This window comes from Nerophis ophidion, linkage group LG09 (genome assembly GCF_033978795.1).
Source record: "Nerophis ophidion isolate RoL-2023_Sa linkage group LG09, RoL_Noph_v1.0, whole genome shotgun sequence".
Classification (NCBI taxonomy): domain Eukaryota; kingdom Metazoa; phylum Chordata; class Actinopteri; order Syngnathiformes; family Syngnathidae; genus Nerophis; species Nerophis ophidion.
The window spans coordinates 32,613,485-32,638,644 of record NC_084619.1 but is presented as its reverse complement, the minus strand read 5'-3'; the positions used below and the strand labels follow the sequence as shown (position 1 = coordinate 32,638,644).

Below are 25,160 nucleotides of genomic sequence, written 5' to 3'. Positions count from 1 at the left end.
AAGGATTTAGTAGAGAACATCGACGATAAAGTTTGCAACTTTTGGTCGCTAATAAAAAAGCTTTGCCTGTACCTGAAGTAGAAGACGATGTGCGTGTGACATCACAGAATGTAGGGCTCCTCACATCCTCACATTGTTTATATTCATAGCCACCAGCAGCAAGGCGGCACCCCTGCTGCCCACTGCTCCCCCACTTCCCAGGGGGTGAACAAGGGGATGAGTCAAATACAGAGGACAAATTTCACCACACCTAATGTGTGTGAGAAAATCATTGGTACTTTAACTTCAACTTTAAGAGCGATTCGGGCCGTCATCATACGCGTCATCATTCCGCGACATTTTCAACAAGAAACTCCGTGATAAATTTAAAATTGTAATTTAGTAAACTAAAAAGGCCGTATTGGCATGTGTTGCAATGTTTATATTTCATCATTGATATATAAACTATCAGACTGCGTGGTCGGTAGTAGTGGGTTTCAGTAGGCCTTTAACGTCGCTGAAAATCTTTTAATTTTTTTTCTTAATACACGCACACCTAGCACCCCCTGCCAGAAATGTAGATTGGGGCCTATGATTGAGTCCCTTGAGTCTTAATAACCATAAAAGGTTTATTCTATTATGTTTTGTTTCCCATATTTATCATTTTTGTCAGTAGCATATCCCCTATTTCAACAAAGTGAGTGAGTGTATGTATTATTTTAACAGGAGTGTTTTTTTATATTTAAAAAACACATTTAGATCGTAGCTTATATAGGGGCCAGCACCCCCCGCGACTCCAGAAGGGAATAAGCGGTAGAAAATAGATGGATTTAGATCTAATCATTTCAATAGGGGACTTTAGGAAAAAATGCTCTTTTTTTTTTACCCCACTTTTAAAGCGTAAATGTTGTAATTAGCTTTATCCCTAATCAGAACACAGTTTTTAAAATGTATTTTCTTAATATATTGTTTATTTATTTTATTTTTTTTACATGTTTCACCATGTTCGGAAAGGCAAAGGCAGGTGTAAAATGTCATTTGCCATGAAAAAGAAGACTACAGAAAGAAACACTAAAGCGTACACGCACAATTATTTCTCAAGAAAATTCAAAACTTACCTTTACAACATCCAACTCATCCAGATTATTTCTGTTGTCCGATGTTTATTCGATATAAATATTAGATATCGGTTCAATATCAGCAAAAAATCAAGTATCTCTGATATAAGCGCTTCGATACAAGCGGCCCTGCAGAATGTTTACTTGTAAAAACCTTGACAGTCAGTTAACTTCTAAAGGCCTACTGAAACCCACTACTACCGACCACGCAGTCTGATAGTTTATATATCAATGATGAAATATTAACATTGCAACACATGCCAATACGGCCTTTTTAGTTTACTAAATTGCAATTTTTAATTTTCCGGGAGTTTCTTGTTGAAAACATCGTGGAATGATGACGTGTACGCGTGACGTCACGGACTGTCAGGAAATATTAGCGTTACACACACACACAGCTAAATGTTGTCTGCTCTAACCGCATAATTACACAGTATTTTGGAGATCTGTGTTGCTGAATCTTTTGCAATTTGTTCAATTAATAATGGAGAAGTCAAAGTAGAAAGATGGAGTTGGGAAGCTTTAGCATTTAGCCACACAAACACAGAGTGATTCCTTGTTTAAAATTCCTAGAGGTGAAGCTTTACTATGTATCAGAGCGGTCAAGCGAACATGGTTCCCGACCAAATGTCAACCAGCAGGTTTTGGTGAGAAAATTGTGGTAAAAAGTCGCCACTTACCGGCGATCAGCTGAGTTTGTGCCGTCCATACAGCTGCCGTCGACTTCCATCAGACACTGGCCTCAAGACACTCGTGGACACACCCTTCCGACTATCAGGTACTATTAAACTCACTAAAACACTAGCAACACAATAGAAAGGTAAGGGATTTCCCAGAATTATCCTAGTTAATGTGTCTAAAAACATCTGAATCCGTCCCAATGCAATCGCGTTTTTTTTAACTTGATTTTTATTTATTTTTTCTAGTCCGTTGCTCTCAATATCCTCAAACACGAATCTTTCATCCTTGCTCAAATTAATGGGGAAATTTTCGTTTTCTCGGTCCAAATAGCTCTTTTTGTTGGAGGCTCCAATTAAAAACAATGTGAGAATGTGAGGAGTCATCAACGGGTGACGTCATCGTTTGCAACTTCCGGTAAAGGCAGGGCTTTTCTGTTAGCGAGCAAAAGTTGCGAACTTTAACGTCGATGTTCTCTACTAAATCCTTTCAGCAAATATATGACAATATTGCGAAATGATCAAGTATGACACATAGAATCGACCTGCTATCCCCGTTTAAATAAGAAAATCTCATTTCAGTAGGCCTTTAATTGTCCTCCAATAAGCACACAGATATGGTATTTTCTGGTATTTTAGTAAAGTCATTTACAAAAGGTATACACTACACAACAGCTAAGCACACAAAAGCACACAAGCTATACATACTGTATGTAATATGTGTAATTAATTAAACAATATTTCAGTATACAACATTTGTCATTATAGACAATTATCAAAATAATTATAGTTGCATAATACTTAGAGATACAACGTCTCCAAGGAGAAGTATAATACATACTATCCAGTAACAAATGTGTTAGCATCGTTAAACTCATTATCACTCCACTTCAAATTGAAGACAGCACAAGTCTATTCCATAATTAGCTGGGTGTAGTCTTTGATTGTTACCTAAGTTTTAAGTATCATGTTAAAAAATGCAAGTATTACCAGATTCAGCTTCTATGCATCCATTTTCATATATATATATATATATATATAGATATATATATATATATTAAAAACGTATCCACTATTTATCAATTGAATAATTGTTTCCAAAGGGGATCAAGTTTGACCAGCCTGCTTCAAAGGACTTTGCATGCACATCCAACCATTCATGTTTGTGGAATAGTTAACAATGAGAAGAAACCTTGTCAGACTCAAGCACAACAAAATAGACATTTTACATTCCCTTGTGCATAATTCATGTCAGGGGAACATTAGCACAAACACAACGTTTTTTCTTTTCAACTACCACATAAACAAAGAGAGGAAGAGATGTGTGTACTACCTGCGGAAGCCACCTGTCAGAGCTACTATGCAGTCAGATGTGATCATGTGGACAGCTTCTTCAATAATGTTTCCCAGGGCTTGAGCCTCTGCTTTAGTGACAGCCCTTGAGATATCGCCATAATGCAGAAAACCTGCGGGTAAAAGACCACATGGTTATTAGTCTTGGAGTCGGCCATCAATCACATCCATTTGCTCACGGGGAAGTGGGGAATCAGGATTAATTAAAAGTGAGGAACAATGTGATATGTTTTGCTGGATGTTGGAGGGCGATGACAGGTGCACATCAGTCTCAGCCACTGGAGACAATGACTGATGGACTGATGTCGTTGTCGTCGCATGTATCTTAACAGTTTGTTTTGCGTCACCACAACACATTAAGTCATAGTTCAGTTCAGTGTAGTCCAGTTTCAGTTTATTTTCGAACATGCATACGACACAATGCGGTGTATCGCATATTTCCAGTTGTTTTATTACAGCACGTCCGAAAAGGAGTAGGAAAAAGCTGAGTTTATTTAATCCTACGCCTTTTCATACCATAGTTATTTTATCCCATTTCCTTGTTCTCTGTAACATAAAAGTGAATAAATAAATAATATACCATAGTAAGTAAACAAATATTAAATGCATTCCAGTACCCGCGCAACTCCGAACGGGACAAGTGGTAGAAAATGGATGGATGGATGGATGGATCTGTATCGCAAAAGAAAAAAAAAGGGTTCAAAATGTTCATCATAATTATTGTTCTATGTACTTTGTGAACAGTCTCTTAAACTGAATCATATTGGTGCTTTGTTTGATTTCTCTGGTTAATCCATTCCATAATTAATTATTCAATTAATTAATTCCTTTAATTTTCCTGAAGGAACTCTCCTGAAGGAATCCATAAAGTACTATCTAGCTATCAAATTTAATTCCACATACTAATATGCTAAAGGTTCTAAGTGTTGTACGTGCATACAAATGTTTTAAATTTTATTTGCCTCTAAGGTTATATTTTTCCGCATTTGTTGAGAAGAATTGTTGTACATTCTTAGGTAGCAGGTTATAGTTTGCTGTGTACCAAACCGTTGAATTTGTCAAGACTGGGACTTTGGCGCGGTTTGTTTTCCAATGGTGCAAAGCAATGGGTCTGGACAAGGCGTGATGTTAAAGGCGTGATTTAATTTATCTATAAAAAGGAACAAACAAAAGGCGCGCACAAGGCGGAGAACAAACTTGGTTAAGAAAGGAAAAACTAGCACAAAGGCAGAACTATGAACATAAAAACGAAAACACTTACTCTCACGTGAAAAAACGAGCATGGAACAATGTCAGGGGTATCAGGAGTGTATTAAGAGTGCATCAGGAGTGATGTCTCCAGGCTGACTACCTGGCAACTATGGCTTAAATAACACAGACATGATTAATGACAGGTGAATGAGTCCTAACACATGACAGGTTAAACTAATGGTTGTCATGGTGACAAAACAAGAGTGCACAAAGAGTCCAAAACAGAACATAACCAAACAAAACATGATCAATCACAAAGACATGACAGAATTTCAATATTTGTGATTCCATAAATAAAAGGTTTCTATGTTTTCTATATCTAACATCATGTATTATTATAATTGATCTTCATTGTAATGCCGTTAGTGAATGAGGTGCACGTTGTCGTTGTTTCCTCATATTTCTACCCAGTAACTCAGATATGGTAACACTAGTAAACAGCAAAGAATATGGAGAGATTTTTTTTGGTCTAGAACATGTTTTGCTTTATTCATTATTGACGTGTTTCTTGCTACTTTATGTTATATGTTTTTTACATGTGATTTCCAGTTTACTTAATCATCTATTAATAATAATAATAATGGATTAGATTTTTATATCACACTTTTCTATCGTTAGATACTCAAAGCGCTCACAGAGAAGTTGGAACCCATCATTCATTCACACCTGGTGGTGGTAAGCTACATCAGTAGCTGCCCTGGGGTAGATTGACGGAAGCGTGGCTGCCAGTTTGCGCCTACGGCTCTCCGACCACCACCAATCATTCATTCATCATTCATTCACCAGTGTGAGCGGCCCCGGGGGCAAGGGTGAAGTGTCCTGCCCAAGGACACAACAGCAGCGATTTGGATGTCAATAGGTGGGAAGCGAACCTGCAACCCTCAGGTTACTGGCACGGCCGCTCTACCCACTACGCCATGCCGCCCCTAATTATTACATCCAAAAATGTGTTTTATTTTACCCTTTCAATATTTACTCTGTCTATTCGTATTTGTGTTTGACTTTCCCTTCTACTGTTACCAAATGAAAGACAAAGAGAATAGGGTTTGAATCCCGGACACAGCTGAGTCAGCTGTGACGGCTGTGATTAGACGGCCAAAAGATGGAGCTGAGATTTTGATAGGCGTTTCGAAAGATTGACTCAGCTCAGTGATAGGCACAGAGATGACTGGCTGCCAAAAACCTGTCCTGTTTTGTAGGTGGTCATGTTTAATACACTGATGTCACTAGTGGGATGTCACAAATGGCACCAATTCCAAAAAGCTTCTTTGGAGGAAATATGAGAGAAAGTACATTTTCGGGAGTTATGCAGATCCCAAATACACAACAACAACTACCAATAGGTAAGAAAAGTCGGTTTTGCGTAATAGAGCCCCAAAATGATGGTGGGCTCAACTGGGGCTAAACAGATTTCTGACGGGACTAGCGCCGGTGTAGTGATTAAAACAACAGCCATGAGCTTCATTTGGGAACATTAGCTCACTCAGTATTTTACATCTGTGTTCTTAGTTGTTGGAAACATACCCCAATCTCGGCTACATTTAAATCGAAAGCTGAAAGTCGGCCAAGTCATACCAAAGACTATAAAAATCTGCACCCATTGCCTCCCTGCTTGGCACTCAGCATCAAGGGTTGAAATTGGGGGTTAAATCACCAAAAATGATTCCCGGGCGCGGCCACCGCTACTGTCCACTACCTCCCTCACCTCCCAGGGGGTGATCAAGGGTGATGGGTCAAATGCAAAGAATAATTTCGCCACACCAAGTGTGTGTGTGTGACAATCATTGGTACTTTAACTTTAACTTTATTTGAAACAATCGTTGACAAGAGGTTAAGCCAGTGCTTCTCAATTAATTTGTTACGTGCCTCCCACTTCCAAAGACATGCACCTGGGGATAGGTTGATTGGCAACACTAAATTGGCCCTAGTGTGTGAATGTGAGTGGGAATGTTGTCTGTCTATCTGTGTTGGCCCTGCGATGAGGTGGCGACTTGTCCAGGGTGTGCCCCGCCTTCCGCCCGATTGTAGCTGAGATGGGCGCCAGCACCCCCTGCGACCCCGAAAGGGAATAAGTGGTAGAAAATGGATGGATGGATGGCCTGATAAAGAAGAAAACATTTTGCGTGCCCCCCTCTCTCCGCTGTGATTGTAAATGGTATCATTTGTCTATAAATGTTTTTAATAATAACATTAAAGAAAATGAAAATAAATATAGATCAACTTAAAACAAAAAAAAACTTTATTAACGATGTTTTAGTCTTTTAAAGGAACATTTTAAATGTATCAGATTGCTGAAATAAAAAAAATGTTTATCCTTGTTTATACTATAAACATTTTTTGACCGACTTGAACCATTTTGTAATGAAAAATTAAATAAATGAACTCAACACATAATAATAAATTCAAATTGATCAGCAACAATTAACTCAAGAGCATAATATATACAACATTTTCACCTACAAAACAATGACTAATACTGTAAAAAACATTTGTGAGGACTTTTCTTTTCATCAAAATGAGGAATTCATGAAAATAGCTAAAGTTGCACCAATTCATAAGACTGGAGACAAACACCAATTTACAAATTATAGACCTGTTTCTTAATAACATTTTCAAGATCATTAAAAGATTAGAGAGTTTAATAAACAAAAATAGAATACTCGCTGAAAATCCATAAGGCTACAGAGTTAATATTTCAACTTCGATGGCTTTAACCGAAATTACAGAGGAAATTACCATTGGAATAGATAGTAAAAACACTGCTGCTGCACTTTTTGTGGATCTAACTAAAGCATTTGACACAATTAATCAACATTTTTTTATTGAAAAAATCAAAACGTATGGCATTATGGCGCATGGTATTAAATTGGATTAAAAGTTACTTAACTAACAGGAAACAATACGTGAAGCTAGGCGAACACACATCTACTACGCTAAATATATCCGGTGGTGTACTTCAGGGATCAATGCTAGGACCAAAATTGTTCAATCTCTATATAAATGACATTTGTAAAGTTACAAAATATTTAAAGTTAGTATTCGCCGACGATACAACAGCATTTTGTTCAGGAGAGAACTCACAGAAGCTAATACAAATAATACAGAAGAAATTAACGAATTAAAGAGATGGTTTGTTAAAAACATACTATCCTTAAACCTCAGAACAATTTAAATAATGCTATTCGGTAACAGTAAAAGAGAAATTTAAACAAAAATACAAATAAGCGGAGTAAAAATTGAGAGTGTAAATTAACCTTTTTTTTTTTATGTACAATGATTGATAAAATGATAAAATTAACTGGAAATCTCGTATAAAAAACATATAACATAAAGTGACAAGAAACACGTCAATACTCAATAAAGCAAAATATGTTCTGGACCAAAAATCACTTCATATTCTCTACTGCTCGCTAGTGGTACCATATCTGAGTTGTTGTGCAGAAATATGGGGAAATAACTACAAATGTACACTTCATTCATTAACTGTGTTAATAAAAAGGACAGTTAGAATAATACATAATGTTGGATATAGAGAGCATTCAAACCCTTTATTCATTAAACCGAAAATACTGAAATTCCACAACATAGTGAAATTGCAAACAGCTAAAATTATGCACAAAGCAAACTATCATTTCATCAAGATCCCTGGCAGGAGCCTTCAAAAGCTCCAGTGTGTTCAGAACAGCGCTGACAGGGTACTAATGAGAGTGCGGATCATCCCCATCCACGCACCCTTCGTTGGTTCCCCATCTCTACCTGCATCGAATACAAGCTTCTCCTGTACACCCATCACTGTCTTCACGGTGATGCCCCCACTTACTTCACCGCCCAGCTCACACCACACACCTCAACCAGAACCCGGTCAGGCCAAGAGCACCGTCTGCTTGCACCCAGGACACAGCTCAAGATTATGGGGGACAGGGCTTTTGAAGCTGCCCGTCTGTGGAATGCACTTGCAAATTCCGTCGTCTAGACGAATGACTTAAGTCAATGAGTGTGTCAAGGGATCCAGTTTTGTCATGGGTAGCAAGTTTGTTCTGGATGCCACGATTTAATCCCTTGCAAAAAAAGCTGCATAAAGCATAGTCTCTAAATCCATTTTTTGTAGCTGAAATAATGAAGTCTATGGATTATGCGGCCGCAGAGAGCTTGTCCTGCTTAAGGTCCAGCAGGCAGCTGCCGGATTATCTGCTTGTTAGGTGGTGATCAAACACCTTCAGAATTTCTTAAGTAAACAAGGGCAGTGATCTGCGCACAGCGGGAGAATTCTTACTAACTGCCATGGCCCAGGCGGAGGCTTTGTCAGACAACAGGCTGATTATAAAAGCTATTTTAGCCTGGTTCGAGGAATAGGAACCAGTATGTTGGTCAAAAACTGATCTGCACTGGTGGAGGAACTGCTGCCAGGAATCAGACTCACTGGTGAAACGGGTAAGGTAAGGAATATTGGGATCCCAAGGTGTGGGAGGACTAGCAGCTGGAGGATGTTGGAAGGTCCCCTTCCCGGCGTGAACTGACAGTGCTCATCCGATTAACAAGACATTGGCAGACAGCGTCTGGAAGGCGGCAGCCAATTCATGCAGCAGCAGGGTTTGAATATTGAGAGTATTTCCAAAGCCGGTGAGCGGAGATTGGAGACGTTAATTTTCTGCGGGATCCATGTCGGTAGATTTGTCGTGATTGGCTTCACTGGTGTAGGACCCCTACGCAAAAAAAAATATTAAGAATAATAACAAAAAGCTCACTCAAAAAGCAGTGAGGAAAAATAACTAAGACTGGACACAAAAAGGTGTGGAGAAACACAAATTGAACACAAAAGGTGTGGAGAGAAAACAGTTAGCACTACATGGCAACGCCGGAGTAGAACCACAGGAATGAGAAGCGTGAGTGATGCTAAAGTAGAGGAGATGAACACGACTAGAAGGGTGAACCATCAGGAATCGACTGGTGCCCAGTGAATGGACTGGAGAGCTTAAGAAGTCAGGAGGAAATGGGTAACAGATGTGACCGCAGGAGGCTCCATCCCGTGACCCAAAAAAAACCACACTGCAACAAAAAGCAAACAGGCAGCATCAGAGCTGCCAAATCCTGACAATATCTTGATCATTATGATTGTTTTTATGCTCGTTCCAACGCCACACATTCAAACTTTCATGTGTATGCTGTTATTTATGGCTTATATTAAATCTAGAAATGAAACACATTTTAAAAAGCTCTCCAGTAAGCAAGTGAGTCAGTTTTAGTCTGTGCAATTATCTCATATTACCTTTGGCTACTCAGAACAGAAGTAAACATCATGGCCCTTATGAAACAAGATTGCATATGCACAAAAAACTGACATAAACCCCTTTTTCACGGCAAAGATGAGATGTATCAACACTGACGTTCACGTAGAAATGTGCCCTGCCTGAGGGCAATTCCATTACTGTTGTAAGCACATTTCTACAGGCTGTGGATACTTTAGCGACACACAAAGGTTCACATAAAAAAGTGCTAAGTTTTACTCCTCAGACTGATTGATGTTCCCATCAGAGACATATGATCAACTACCTCCTACCCCAACGCCGACATTCGTGGTCGGCAACATTTGATTTTAAGAATGTAAAAAAGATAGAGGCAAGGACACAAATTAACTTTTTCACCAATGCATGTACAGTAATGCTTCATATTGATGTAAATATTTGGGAGGACCTACATTATTTATGTAGCCACCTATTTTTGTAAAAAGAAGGATGTTACATTCTGTATACGACTGCTACTGCAAGAAGCTCTCCCGTATTTTCTAATAAATTGATAATCACAAAAGACTCAAAGTCATTGATATGCTGGCATGTTTAAATGTATAAGATTTTACACAAATCCATCCAAAATATTTATACATTGGGGTAATCAATTTACCTGTATCTTCTAAAATGTACGTATCATTGCAGCAACTATCTTCTCAAATGGGGTGCGGCACTAATTATATGTTATTCCGACGAACAAATATTTTCTTCTTGACTTTCTTCCTGACACGACCATTCATTTTACGGCTAACACGAGAAAGATGCACTTCCTACTGAGTCCTGATTGGTCAGACTGTGCCGAGCTCAAGCATATGGCTGTTTTTAATATAATTTGCATATTTATAATGGAACGTGGTCTGGGTGTGCCACGCCATGCAGAAGTACACGGCCGATTTAAAGTTGAATGTGATGTAAAGAAAAAATGTGCTTGGATTTGTGCGAGCGAAAGCTTCAATCCTGTACAACTGAATTTGTACTTGCAAATGCCTTTTTCTGGATTTGAACATACAGAGATTTTTAGTAGGAAATCCACGCAACTCTAGCTACATGAGGCCCCAAATGTGGGGAATCTCACCTTTCTGTGATTTACTTAAAATTTGAGAGCAGTACCATAATAATACTGAAACCATACATAACCATATACAAATTTTGTACATAAACCATAACCATAGTTACCAACAGTTTAAAAATGTACATGTCAACCAAACAAATTAACTACTACCTACCACTCCTACCTACCTACCTAAGCTAACTCAGTCTAGAGATGTTGCAATTGCTCCCTAGATACCAAAGTTGCAGTTGTTGAAGTAGGTCAAGCAAGTTCAAGGGTTACATGATTAGGTAATATTTTACATTTTCTCAGATTTGAGGGTATATCTCTGAATGAACAATTTGAACGCCCATGTCATGCATACTGAGACCAGTTCAGACTTCATTCTAAGTCCATTTGGAATACGCAGCAAAACACTAAATATTGCAAGGAAACGTATATCCCCAGAAAAATGATATATATATACATATATATATATATATATATATATATATGTATATATGTCTTGATTGGATTATCCAGAGAATAGTGCTCGATACCGTGGTAGAGCGCAATATGTAGGTGTGGGAAAAAATCACAAGACTACTTCATCTCTACAAATCTGTTTCATGAGGGGTTCCCTCAATCTCCTGATGATTGAGGGAACCCCTCATGAAACAGATCTGTAGAGATGAAGTAGTCTTGTGATTTTTTCCCACACCTACATATATATATATATATATATATATATATATATATATATATATATATATATATATATATATATATATATATATGTATTCATCCATCCATTTTTTACCGCTCATTCGCTTTGGGGTTGCGGGGGGCGCTGGTGCCCATCTCAGCTACAATTGGGCGGAAGCCGAAGTACACCCTGGACAAGTCGCCACCTCATCACTCATCACAGGGCCAACACAGATAGACAGACAACATTCACAATATATACATCATATATATCCATCCATTTTCTACCGCTTGTTCCCTTTTGGGGTCGCGCGGGGCGCTGGTGCCCATCTCAGCTACAATCGGGCGGAAGCCGGCTTACACCCTGGACAAGTCGCCACCTCATCACTCATCACAGGGCCAACACAGATAGACAGACAACATTCATAATATATACATCATATAGGGAATAAGCGGTAGAAAATGGATGGATATATATATATATATATATATATATATATATATATATCTATATAGATATATATATATAGATATATATATATAGATATATATATCTATATATATATATACATCTATATATATATATATATATTAATTAGGGCTGTCAAAGTTAACGCATTACCTCACGTGATTAATCACAAAACATTATTGCATTGTATTGTATTGTAAACACTGATTAATTGCACAATTAAATGTCAACGCACTTTCTCCATACACATCAAAGAGTTGTATGAAATTCCATTCCATTCGGATTTCTACAGATGGGTCTATGTTCTTGTCACTCAGTTGTAGAACTGCATTTAGATTTCTTGCCGATTTCGAGCCCAGTCCCCTTCTCCCGGTGTAAACAAATATCAATGTGACCAATTATCTTGTTTTGTGGGGTGAATTATTTTCTCTCCCCGATCTGCTAAAAAAAACACAGTCAGGGCAGTCGATTGGAAAACTTAAACAAGCTCAAATTTTAATCCTGTTGTGTGAAAGAGAATGACTCAGCCTCATGTTTGAGCTGCAACACATGAAACAAAATAACAGCCGATAGAACTGACTAAAGAAGACAGAATCAAAACCAAGGAATAATATAATACAACCATTAGAACCTGCCATTTTTTCGGTAATGTGTGGTGTTTCATCTTTATTAGCTTCTGCATGATTTAAGAGCTGATTTGGAGTCAGCAGACACCAGAAGAAAATAATATATCACTTGTACTGTATATGAACAAATTCAACACTGCATTTCTTTGTTTCTGGATCATTCCAGCACACCAAAGTGCTGATTACACCAAGAGTGCAACTTTGGTGTGCTACAAGTCATTTATGTTGTAGATCGCTCTGGAGGAGCATCTAATAGCTCAGAAAATGTGATGCAGAATAAAGATGTGTGCTGCATGTTCTTCAACATAGCAACACACAAATTGGAACATGTCATGGATGTGGAGGGAAATGAGTGGTGACATGCATAATCCTTTTAAAAAAGAGTTATCCATCCCTCCATCCCTCCATCCATCCATCCATCTTCTTCCGCTTATCCGAGGTCGGGTCGCGGGGGCAGCAGCCTATGCAGGGAAGCCCAGACTTCGTCTAGCTCCTCCTGAGGGATCCCGAGGCGTTCCCAGGCCAGACGGGAGACACAGTCTTCCCAACGTGTCCTGGGTCTTCCCCATGGCCTCCTACCGGTCGGATGTGCCCGAAACACCTCCCTAGGGAGGCGTTCGGGTGGCATCCTGACCGGATGCCCGAACCACCTCCCCTGGCTCCTCTCGATGTGGAGGAGCAGCGGCTTTACTTGAGCTTCTCACCCTATCTCTAAGTGAGAGCCCGCCACTCGACGGAGGAAACTCATTTCGCCCGCTTGTACCCGTGATCTTGTCTTTTCAGTCATGACCCAGAGCTCATGCATGACCATAGGTGAGGATGGGAATGTAGATCAACCGGTAAAGTGAGAGCTTTGCCTTCCGGCTCAGCTCCTTCTTTACCACATAAAGAGTTTTATTATGTATATTTTATTATATATATTTTATCTATATTTAAAACCCGTCTTTTTGGTCTTCATAACATGTAATGGTTGTTCTTTGGTAAAAATGAGATGCTTAGATTGTGTTTTACAGACCGCTTTTAAGCTGCTTTTTGACTGTCTCTTTATGATGCGCTTTTTTGTGGGTAGTCTAATTCATTTGCCTCCACTTCGACTCCTAATAAGAAAAAGAATGAGTTTGTTTGAGATTGATTTCCTGCTACAAATATTTGTCTCATCAACAATTCATGTCTGTAGTTTTTTATACTGTGAAGTTCATATTTTGTCTTGTTAGCATTGTTTAGCTAAAGATGTCACTGTTGTACAGCAATGTTTGCTAGCGATATCAAGATCCAGTATATGCTGTCGAGCCTACAAGAGACTTATTCATTGAGTTTATTAATACTATTAAGGATATTTTTTGATGCTAACTACTATTACCAAAGAAGCTATGTGGCCATCTGTGTTGCATAAAACATTTGGCTTTCCTGCACAACAACAACTAAGCTTTTAGTTTATATTATGAAACTCGACAACAAAAGTAAGAAGGACCAACAATATCAATTTTTATTACTGTGACTTACCATGACATTTGAGGCGAGACGTAGCTGACGAGCCGATAGCAAGCTAGGACAAACAGCGGTCCTGCCCAAGATGGCGGCCAGGAGGCGGAGCATGAAGCGGAGCAAAGCGGCGGGGCACGCCTGGAGCGACACTACAGCCATCAGAGTCAGGTGCGTAGATTATACACCTGCTCTCAATCCCTGCATCTTCTCCTGCAGCATAAAAAGGGAGAAGGAGGAACAATCGGGGCAGAAGTAGGAGAGGAAACAACAGACCATGAAGACCACGAAGACGATGAGAGCGACCCAGAGAAAGATGAGCCCCCGCAGAAGACGCAGCCACCGGCAACCGAAAGGCGCGCCGAAACGAGAAGGAAAGGAGGTCGTGCTAGAAATTGGCGCGACCGACTGGCAAGAAAACTCATTCATTGAAAGAATAAATGAGAGTCAAACCTGCTACCACGCGTCTTGCATCGATGGTCACGGCAACCCACACGATGACAGCTGGACACCCGTCACAGTCACGATCGGGTCGCAAGACGATGCGGGGTTTGACTCTCATTTATTCTTTCAATGTCGGTCGCGCCAATTTCTAGCTGGACCTCCGTTCCTGCTCGTCTCGGCGCGCCTTTCAGTTGCCGGTGGCTGCGTCTTCCGCGGGGGCTCATCTTTCTCTGGGTCGCTCTCGTCGTCTTTGTAGTCTTTGTGGTCTGTTGTTTCCTCTCCTACTTCTGCCCCGATTGTGCCTCCTTCTCCCCTTTTATGCTACAGGAGAAGATGCAGGGATTGAGAGCAGGTGCGTAATCTATGCACCTGACTCTGATGGCTGCAGTGTCGCTCTGGGCGTGCCCCGCCTCTCTGTTCTGCTGCATGCTCCGCCTCCTGGCCACCATCTTGGGCAGGACCGCTGTTTTTCCTAGCCTGCTGTCGGCTCGTCGGCTCCGTCTCTCCACAACGTTATTGTATTTGCACAACGTGTCTTTGTAATTATATTCAAGCATAAGAACCACAAAAGATAAAAAAAACTAATGCAATATATAATCATTTCTTTATGATTAGTTCTGCTATCATACACTACTAATATAACTCGATTGCATCACAAAAAGTTTCTCGATCAAATCAAATGTTCAAACACTTTACAAAGTGATCGCTGCAGACATAAGCGGTCTGACTGTATTCCACAAGACAATGAATGTGATATTTTAAGAGCGTTTTTCCTGACTTTATTACCTTTATGAGCCACTTCTTTCAGGACTATAGGAAAGCTCTTTCCTATCTCTGTATTTGAAAGACTGGAACATCCAAGAACAGAACAGCACTACGGCATTTTATGTGACATCATCAGCCACCCTCCTGTAGTCTACAACGTCGAAATACAAGGTGAACTCGCGCATCCCTCTTTGGGTGAATCGCTACCATGTAGGGAGATAAGGCAGATTCCCACCAGCTTGTTTGGACAAAATACGAGGAAGGCAAGACTGTTTTATAAATATCTACGCAATGCCTCCATGGTTTGATTTCAAATTTTGGGACTCATGCAGATCCCATATACCGTATTTTTCGGGCTATAAGTCGACGTTTTTTTCATAGTTTGGCCGTGGGTGCTACATATACTCCGGAGCGACTTATTTGTGAAATTATTACCCATTACCGTAAAATATCAAATAAAGTTATTTATGTCATTTGCGTGAGCGATGAAGAAAATGTTCGCAATCGTCACACACACGTTAGCAATCCTTACTCACACGCCAACCAATACGAATTCGGCGGTGGCAGGCGATGGCAAAATTGCATTCTGGGTCACAATATGCTAACTGCTAAATGCTATACGCTACTGCTGGAGCTATTAAAATAAATCACATCGACATTGGCGGTAACTTATAAAAACTGAGAAGGACTGAACTAAAATGGCACCGAAAAGGAAATCACATTCTGCAGATTACAAGCTGGGCGTAGTGAAATATGCTGCAGAGAACAGCAATCGAGCAGCTGAAAGAAAGGACGCTAGTAGGGCACCTACCAGAGGCGACACCGAGGAAGAAGATCTCATCGGTTTTAGCGATCGGGAGTGACAGATTGTTTGGTAAACGTATAGCATGTTCTATATGTTATAGTTATTTGAATGACTCTTGCCATGATGTGTTGCGTTAACATACCAGGCACCTTCTCAGTTGGTTATTTGTGCATCATATGGCGTACACTTATTCAGCCTGTTGTTCACTATTCTTTGTTTATTTTAAATTGCCTTTCAAATGTCTATTCTTGGTGTCTGGTTTTATCAAATAAATTTCCCCCAAAAATGCGACTTATACTCCAGTGCGACGCATATATGTTTTTTTCCTTCTTAATTGTGCATTTTCGGCCGGTGCGACGTATACTCTGGAGTGACTTATAGTCTGAAAAATACGGTACACAAAAACAGTTACCAATAGGCATGAAAAGTTGATCTTGCATAATAATTTCCCTTTAAATAGGGTGGTCTGCACTACTCTTTCACTTGTTTTCAGTTGCCTTAATTGATCACATTAAGCATGCTGAGATAGGCGCCAGCGACCCCCGTGACCCCGAAAGGGAATAAGCGGTAGAAAATGGATGGATGGATGGATTAAGCATGCCCACTAGTATTATGTGTAATTGTATACTTTGCACACACTATTTAGCACTTGTTATTTGGGATCCTAGTTGATAAGGCACTAAATGTAATGATACACATATTTTTATGTTTGCGCATTATAGTTTTTAGCAAAGATTCAGAACTTATATATACATGTTTTTTAAACTTTTCATGTATTTTGATAATACATTTATACAGTTTATTTCCAAGGGACATAAATGGCACAGATTCGGTGGAAAGATCCATAACACTCCCACACACATTTACTGTAAAATGAGCCCCTCTGTGAAGAAAATGGCATGTGGTCTCTCAGATAAGTTGAACAATTAGGTATATGAGACTTTCTCCTGACTGTGAACCCCAGGTGGATTTTGCGGCCTACAATCAGTGAAATATAAAAGTGGAGATGATGAGATGTTGATATACCACTTTGCTGCATCCGATTGAGTTGAATGCCAGGCTCTGCCAGAACGTCACTGAAGGAGCGCAGCCCCATGCGGTGCCATCTCTCAGCTGTCTTCGGTCCTACACCAAACACACTTGTGAACAGCTGTCAGGAAATGAGGAAAGAACATAATTAAGAAGCTATGAGATGACAGCTCTTCTCAGCAGGGGTTAGCAGTCAAGGTTTTGAAGGGCTGTATGGATGCCCTTAAGAGCAGGCAAAATGCAAATCATGTCCACAGCAAGTTGAAAGCACCTAAATTGACAAAGCAAAGACAGGCAAAAGAGATGATGGAAATTAACTGCTTTTTCATCCACTGACCTTTAAAGTCTGATACCTCTCGCTTGACAGGATTTTCTCAACTTGGAATGAATGGCCACTTTGAATGATCTCCTGCAAAGCATTGATAAAGATATTTAATTAACTAATTACATACTCAAATGTTAAAAATGTGGTCGCTTGGTTTCGCTTTGTTCCCCATCATTTATTAGCTTGCTTAATTGTCCCAAAACAGTAGGGCAGTTGTGTTCTGTGTAATGGTTTACCCACTATCATGTTTGTTTGTCTCGGACGTCTTATTCTTGTATTTCTCATATATTCACTACAACTACACATATCGCATTTAGCAGTAAGTTGTTGTCTTTTGTTGTTCTGTCATCTGTGGATTACCCTATGACCGACTCGGGGCATAAACACATGGTGATTGTTTAAGACCACAAACACTGGGAGTGACATAATTAGAAAGGCTGTTACCACGTTGAAGTTATTTTAGATATGCAATTTTTATATTTTCAAAACTAATGACATTTCAAGCCTTGGATGTTCAATTTGATTTACAACTCATAAAATCCAACCTTTGTAATATAAAAGATCAAAATGGGGCCACCAACAAAATCATGTTGCCTCGAGCCAGCACTGGATCAATCTACAGTGAAAGGGTATGTATGGTTTTGAGCTGATGTAGCTGTATTCATTTATATTTCATTTCAAACGGGGATTTTTGAATCATCGGGTTGAAAACACTTGTACACAATAACTGAAAGTCCCATTTTTTCAAAGCTTCTTTGAAACCAAAGTATGTCCTCACTTTAATTGTCTGCATCAGTAGAGCACAACTAATTATCTGCCCACGTTATGTTGGCCATCATTAAGGTAATGGGTCAATTCAGCCGTCAACTCTTTTAAATGTATTATGCTTGGAAATTAAGCCTGTGTGTATCTTACACATTACACTGTTTTTCTTTAGATTTGTCCATTAAGTGATGACCACACGTGTCAGTGAGTGAGTGAACCTCACATCTACAGTACAGTAGTTAAACAAAGACTGCAGTAAAACTGAAAGCAGCTCAGTGATGCGTCCTCTACTTTTTAAATCTCGAGGTAAGACTCCACACACACACACACACACACACGGGCACACGCGCGCACACACACACACACACACACACACACACACACACACACACACAGTCTGCTCCAGGGAACTCTCACTCCATATGCACAACAAACACATACTTTATTTGTTCCAACTTCTGCCTCAGTGCTCCGAGACCTTCACGTCAGTTTTTCTCCTTCCTTGCACTTGTGATGTTCATTTGCTCCAGTCTTTCACTCAAAATGCCTTTTGTTTTTACTTTGTTTTTGTGTCATGTCATTCAGGCATGTTTCTTTCAAAGCCGAGTAAAGCAGAAAAAATGTCACCGCATTTTTTTTCCAGTGAATAGTCAAACTGTATAATGCTTGTCACAACATGTGGCAGATTTCTTCACTTTGTCCAAAACTTGTATAAAAGGCTGGTTTCATTTTGTTTTACCTTTAGACTTACAATAACTCACATAAAATATGCTCTGAGAGATGAACGGTAATTTGGAATAATTTTTGTAGTTCAGATTTGTACAGAAGATAAAATCTACTTCAATTTGTCTGACTCAAAGACTTCTATGGAATTACAACGAAATGAACCCAGATTTCCCTCGCCCGGACGTGGGTCACCGGGGCCCCGCTCTGGAGCCAGGCCCGGAGTTGGGGCACGATGGCGAGCGCCTGGTGGTCGGGCCTGTTCCCATGGGGCCCGGCCGGGCACAGCCCGAAGAGGCAACGTGGGTCATCCCTCCAATGGGCTCACCACTCATAGGAGGGGCCATAGAGGTCGGGTGCATTGTGAGCTGGGCGGCAGCCGAAGGCAGGGCACTTGGCGGTCCGATCCTCGGCTACAGAAGCTAGCTCTTGGGACGTGGAACGTCACCTCACTGGGGGGGAAGGAGCCTGAGCTAGTGCGTGAGGTAGAGAAGTTCCGGCTGGATATAGTCGGACTCACCTCGACACACAGCAAGGGCTCTGGAACCAGTTCTCTCGAGAGGGACTGGACCCTCTTCCACTCTGGCGTTGCCGGCAGTGAGAGGCGACGGGCTGGGGTGGCAATTCTGGTTGCCCCCCGGCTCAAAGCCTGTACGTTTGAGTTCAACCCAGTGGACGAGAGGGTAGCTTCCCTTCGCCTTCGGGTGGGGGGACGGGTCCTGACTGTTGTTTGTGCTTACGCACCAAACAGCAGTTCAGAATACCCACCCTTTTTGGGTACACTCGAGGGAGTACTGGAAAGTGCTCTTCCGGGTGATTCCCTTGTCCTACTGGGAGACTTCAACGCTCATGTTGGCAACGACAGTGAAACCTGGAGAGGCGTGATTGGGAAGAATGGTCGCCCGGATCTAAACCCGAGTGGTGTTTTGTTATTGGACTTTTGTGCTCGTCACAGTTTGTCGATAACAAACACCATGTTCAAACATAAGGGTGTCCATATGTGCACTTGGCACCAGGACACCCTAGGCCGCAGTTCCATGATCGACTTTGTAGTTGTGTCATCGGATTTGCGGCCTTATGTTTTGGACACTCGGGTGAAGAGAGGGGCGGAGCTTTCTACCGATCACCACCTGGTGGTGAGTTGGCTGCGATGGTGGGGGAGGATGCCGGACAGACCTGGCAGGCCCAAGCGCATTGTGAGGGTCTGCTGGGAACGTCTGGTAGAGTCTCCTGTCAGAGAGAGTTTCAATTCACACCTCCGGGAGAACTTTGAACATGTCACGAGGGAGGTGCGGGACATTGAGTCCGAGTGGACCATGTTCCGAACCTCTATTGTCGAGGCGGCTGATTGGAGCTGTGGCCGCAAGGTTGTTGGTGCCTGTCGTGGCGGTAATCCCAGAACCCGTTGGTGGACACCAGCAGTGAGGGATGCCGTCAAGCTGAAGAAGGAGTCCTATCGGGTTCTTTTGGCTCATAGGACTCCGGAGGCAGTGGACGGGTACCGACGGGCCAAGCGGTGTGCAGCTTTAGCGGTCGCGGAGGCAAAAACTCGGACATGGGAAGAGTTTGGGGAAGCCATGGAAAACGACTTCCGGACGGCTTCGAAGCGATTCTGGACCACCATACGGCGCCTCAGGAAGGGGAAGCAGTGCCCTATCAACACCGTGTATGGTGCGGATGGTGTTCTGCTGACTTCGACTGCGGATGTTGTGGATCGGTGGAGGGAATACTTCGAAGACCTCCTCAATCCCACCAACACGTCTTTCTTTGAGGAAGCGGTGCCTGGGGAATCTGTAGTGGACTCTCCTATTTCTGGGGCTGAGGTCGCTGAGGTAGTTAAAAAGCTCCTCGGCGGCAAGGCCCCGGGGGTGGATGAGATCCGCCCGGAGTTCCTTAAGGCTCTGGATGCTGTGGGGCTGTCTTGGTTGACAAGACTCTGCAGCATCGCGTGGACATCGGGGGCGGTACCTCTGGATTGGCAGACCGGGGTGGTGGTCCCTCTCTTTAAGAAGGGGGACCGGAGGGTGTGTTCCAACTATCGTGGGATCACACTCCTCAGCCTTCCCGGTAAGGTTTATTCAGGTGTACTGGAGAGGAGGCTTCGCCGGATAGTCGAACCTCGGATTCAGGAGGAACAGTGTGGTTTTCGTCCTGGTCGTGGAACTGTGGACCAGCTCTATACTCTCGGCAGGGTTCTTGAGGGTGCATGGGAGTTTGCCCAGCCAGTCTACATGTGCTTTGTGGACTTGGAGAAGGCATTCGACCGTGTCCCTCGGGAAGTCCTGTGGGGAGTGCTCAGAGAGTATGGGGTATCGGAATGTCTTATTGTGGCAGTCCGCTCCCTGTATGATCAGTGTCAGAGCTTGGTCCGCATTGCTGGCAGTAAGTCGGACACGTTTCCAGTGAAGGTTGGACTCCGCCAAGGCTGTCCTTTGTCACCGATTCTGTTCATAACTTTTATGGACAGAATTTCTAGGCGCAGTCAAGGCGTTGAGGGGTTCCGGTTTGGTGGCCACGGGATTAGGTCTCTGCTTTTTGCAGATGATGTAGTCCTGATGGCTTCATCTGGCCGGGATCTTCAGCTCTCACTGGATCGGTTCGCAGCCGAGTGTGAAGCGACCGGAATGAGAATCAGCACCTCCAAGTCCGAGTCCATGGTTCTCGCCCGGAAAAGGGTGGAGTGCCATCTCCGGGTTGGGGAGGAGACCCTGCCCCAAGTGGAGGAATTCAAGTACCTAGGAGTCTTGTTCACGAGTGGGGGAAGAGTGGATCGTGAGATCGACAGGCGGATCGGTGCGGCGTCTTCAGTAATGCGGACGTTGTATCGATCCGTTGTGGTGAAGAAGGAGCTGAGCCGGAAGGCAAAGCTCTCAATTTACCGGTCGATCTACGTTCCCATCCTCACCTATGGTCATGAGCTTTGGGTCATGACCGAAAGGATAAGATCACGGGTACAAGCGGCCGAAATGAGTTTCCTCCGCCGGGTGGCGGGGCTCTCCATTAGAGATAGTGTGAGAAGCTCTGCCATCCGGGAGGAGCTCAATGTAAAGCCGCTTTTCCTCCACATCGAGAGGAGCCAGATGAGGTGGTTCGGGCATCTGGTCAGGATGCCACCCGAACGCCTCCCTAGGGATGTGTTTAGGGCACGTCCAGCTGGTAGGAGGCCACGGGGAAGACCCAGGACACGTTGGAAAGACTATGTTTCCCGGCTGGCCTGGGAACGCCTCGGGATCCCCCGGGAAAAGCTAGACGAAGTGGCTGGAGATAGGGAAGTCTGGGCTTCCCTGCTTAGGCTGCTGCCCCCGCGACCCGCCCTCGGATAAGCGGAAGATGATGGATGGATGGATGGAATTTGTCTGACTGTCTTTTAATGTAGCAAACCCAAACAGCACATATACCCTGTTTACACTGTAGCAGTTACACAGATGGTTTGGAGTCAGATTACAGAGTTTACGTTTTCCATTATCAGTATAAAGAGTATTCTTTTTGGTTCTACTCTGACTTCAATAGTTTGTTGGGCTAACTGAGCAAAACAATGTATAATTATATTTGTTATCAACAATGGTAACTTCATGTCAACACCAGCAATTTACATCTATCTTCTTGCAACGCAACAAGAAGTTAAATGTTGTGTGAATAAAATGAGAAATGCCACCCAGATTGAACAACCGAGGAGACATTTGGTGTATTTTCCTTAGGACATCCCCGGTAGTCCTAAGAACATGTTTTAACAACTACAGTACATGAACTTGGCAAATATGGGAAAGAATATGGGGTGAAATTCTTTCACAGTATCATGTTAGACCCGCTCGACATCCATTGCTTTCGGTCCCCTAGAGGGGAGGGTTGCCTACATATGAGGTCCTCTCCAAGGTTCTCATAGTCATCATTGTCACTGGCATACCACTGGGTGTGAATTCTCCTTGCACACTGGGTGTGAGTTTTCCTTGCCCTTATGTGGGTTCTTCCGAGGATGTCGTAGTCGTAGTGGTTTGTACAGTCCTTTGAGACATTAGTGATTTAGGGCTATATAAATAAACATTGATTGATTGATTGATTGATTGAAATTGATCGTACCGGCATGTTGGTTCCTTTGAACCAATCAACAACAAATAGACAGAAAATGAAGGACAGGAAAAGTGGCAGTGGTTGAAGATTAATGCCTTATTTTGACAAGCAAAAAATAATTTGGGGCAACAGGCCGGTAAACCAGCTCACTGGTTTGCTGTATACAAGTAAAATGCTGGCTACGCTAACCTTAAAATACAAAAGTAAAATCATAAAGACAGTCAACAAGACCTTTGAAAAATGTTAATTATTTGAATTTGTTTTTTTTATTTCTGTAGTAAAATTGTGGACCAGTTCCATACTCTCGGCAGGATCTTCGAGGGTGCATGGGAGTTTGCCCTATCAGTCTATATGTGCTTTGTGGACTTGAAGAAATTTGACCGTGTCCCTCAGGAAGTCCTGTGGGTAGTGTTCAGAGAGTTTAAGGTACCTGACCGCCTGATTGTGGCAGTACGCTTCCTGTATGATCAGTGCGAGAGCTTGGTCTGCATTGCTGTCAGTAGGTCATACCCGTTTTCAGTGAGGGTTCAACTCTGCCAAGGCTGCCCTTTGTCACAAATTCTGATAATACCTTTTATGGACAGAATTTCTTGGTGCAGTCAGGGCATTGAGAGGATCCTTTTTGGTGGCTGCAGGATTAGGTCTCTGCTTTTTGCAGATGATGTGGTCCTGATGGCGTCTTACCAAAATCTTCAGCTCTTGGGATGGGAATCAGCACATTCAAGTCCGAGTCCATGGTTCTCACACGTAAAAGAATAGAATGCCATCTCCGGGTTGGGAGGGCGATCTTGCCTTTTGTGGAGGAGTTCAAGTACCTCAGAGTCTTGTTCACGAGTGAGGGAAGAGTTGATTGTGAGATCAACAGGCAGATTGGTGTGGCATCTGCAGTGATGCATACATTGTATCGGTCCGTCATGGTGAAGAAGAGAGAAACTGTCGGACTCTGGCTATTTTTGTAACATTTTTAATATGCGGGATAAAAGTCAGCTCGGAGTCAAAAATCACGCCCAGATTTTTTATAGACTGCGTTGGTTTAAAAAAGGGGTCCCAAACTCAATTTACCAGGGGGCCACTGGATGCAGAAACGTGGTGAGGCTGGGCCGCAAGAAAAGATTTCTTAAAAAAATCTAACATGCACTTTTAAATGAATTCCCCTTCTTTGAATGGCTTTCCCGCCCTAGCAACATACTTGCCGACTTTCGCAATCTTTCCGGAAAACACCTGAATATCAGTGCCCCTCCCGACAATCTCCGGGGCAATCATTCTCCCGGTTTTCACCCGGACAACAATATTGAGGGCGTGACGTGATAACACTGACTTTAGCGTCCTCTACAACCTGTCGTCTAGTTTGCTTTTCCACCATCCTAGTCACATATTGTATGAGGCTTCTGCAGACCCACGGAAGGGATTGCAAGACATAGTTGATCAACAGCCATACAGGTCACACTGAGGGTGGCCGTATAAACAACTTTATCACTGTTACAAATTTACACTACAGACTGTAGACCCACACCAAACAAGATTGACAAACACATTTTGGGAGAAGATCCGCACCATAACACTACATAAACACAACAGAACAATTTCCCAGAATCCAATGCAGCCCTAACTCTTCCGGGCTACAATAGGGAGCGGGGCTGGGGAGGCGGGGTGTATATTTTAGCCCCTTAAGCGTTAGGGCTGCATGGGATTTCAGGTATTTGTTATGTTGGGTTTATATTGTGTTACGGTGCGGATGTTCCCCCAAAATGTGTTTGTCATTCTTGTTTGGTGTGGGTTCACAGTGTGGCGCATATTTGTAACAGTGATCAAGTTGTTTATACGGCCACCCTCCGTGTGATCTGTATGGCTGTTGATCAAGTATGACTTGCAGTCGCTTACAGCGTCTCCAGAAACCAAATACAACATGGGACTAGGCTGGCACCCTGGCCGTACATGTTGTATAGGATGCGAAAGGCAGTGTCTCCACGGTGCCCCTTAAAAAATGTTGGTAGGGTGAATTTCGGGAGAATGATTACCCCTGGAGGTGCACTGAAAATTGGCAGTCTCCTGGAGAAATCGAGGGTATACAGGTATGGATAGATTAGATTAGATTGTACTTTATTTATTCCGTCAGGAGAGTTCCTTCAGGAAAATTACAATTTTCAGCACAATCCCATTCAAGATCAGACAAACATTACAGGGAAACAGAACAGGATTGCTGACGGGTCTGCCGGCTTCCAGCGCCCCTTACAAAAAAGATGACATACAGGTAAACAAGA

At 42.2% G+C, this 25,160-nt stretch overlaps 1 protein-coding gene across 1 annotated transcript in view; it reads right to left on the bottom strand.

Moving 5' to 3' along the window:
- Window positions 1–25,160, bottom strand: part of dntt (deoxynucleotidyltransferase, terminal) — a 213,938-nt gene that overhangs the window by 120,166 nt on the left and 68,612 nt on the right. The window contains exons 5-7 of the mRNA XM_061910873.1: window positions 17,356–17,427; window positions 17,016–17,139; window positions 3,108–3,240 (exon numbers count right to left, since the gene is read on the bottom strand). Coding sequence (XP_061766857.1) covers window positions 3,108–3,240; window positions 17,016–17,139; window positions 17,356–17,427 — 329 coding nt within the window. The remainder of the gene's footprint in view (window positions 1–3,107; window positions 3,241–17,015; window positions 17,140–17,355; window positions 17,428–25,160) is intronic.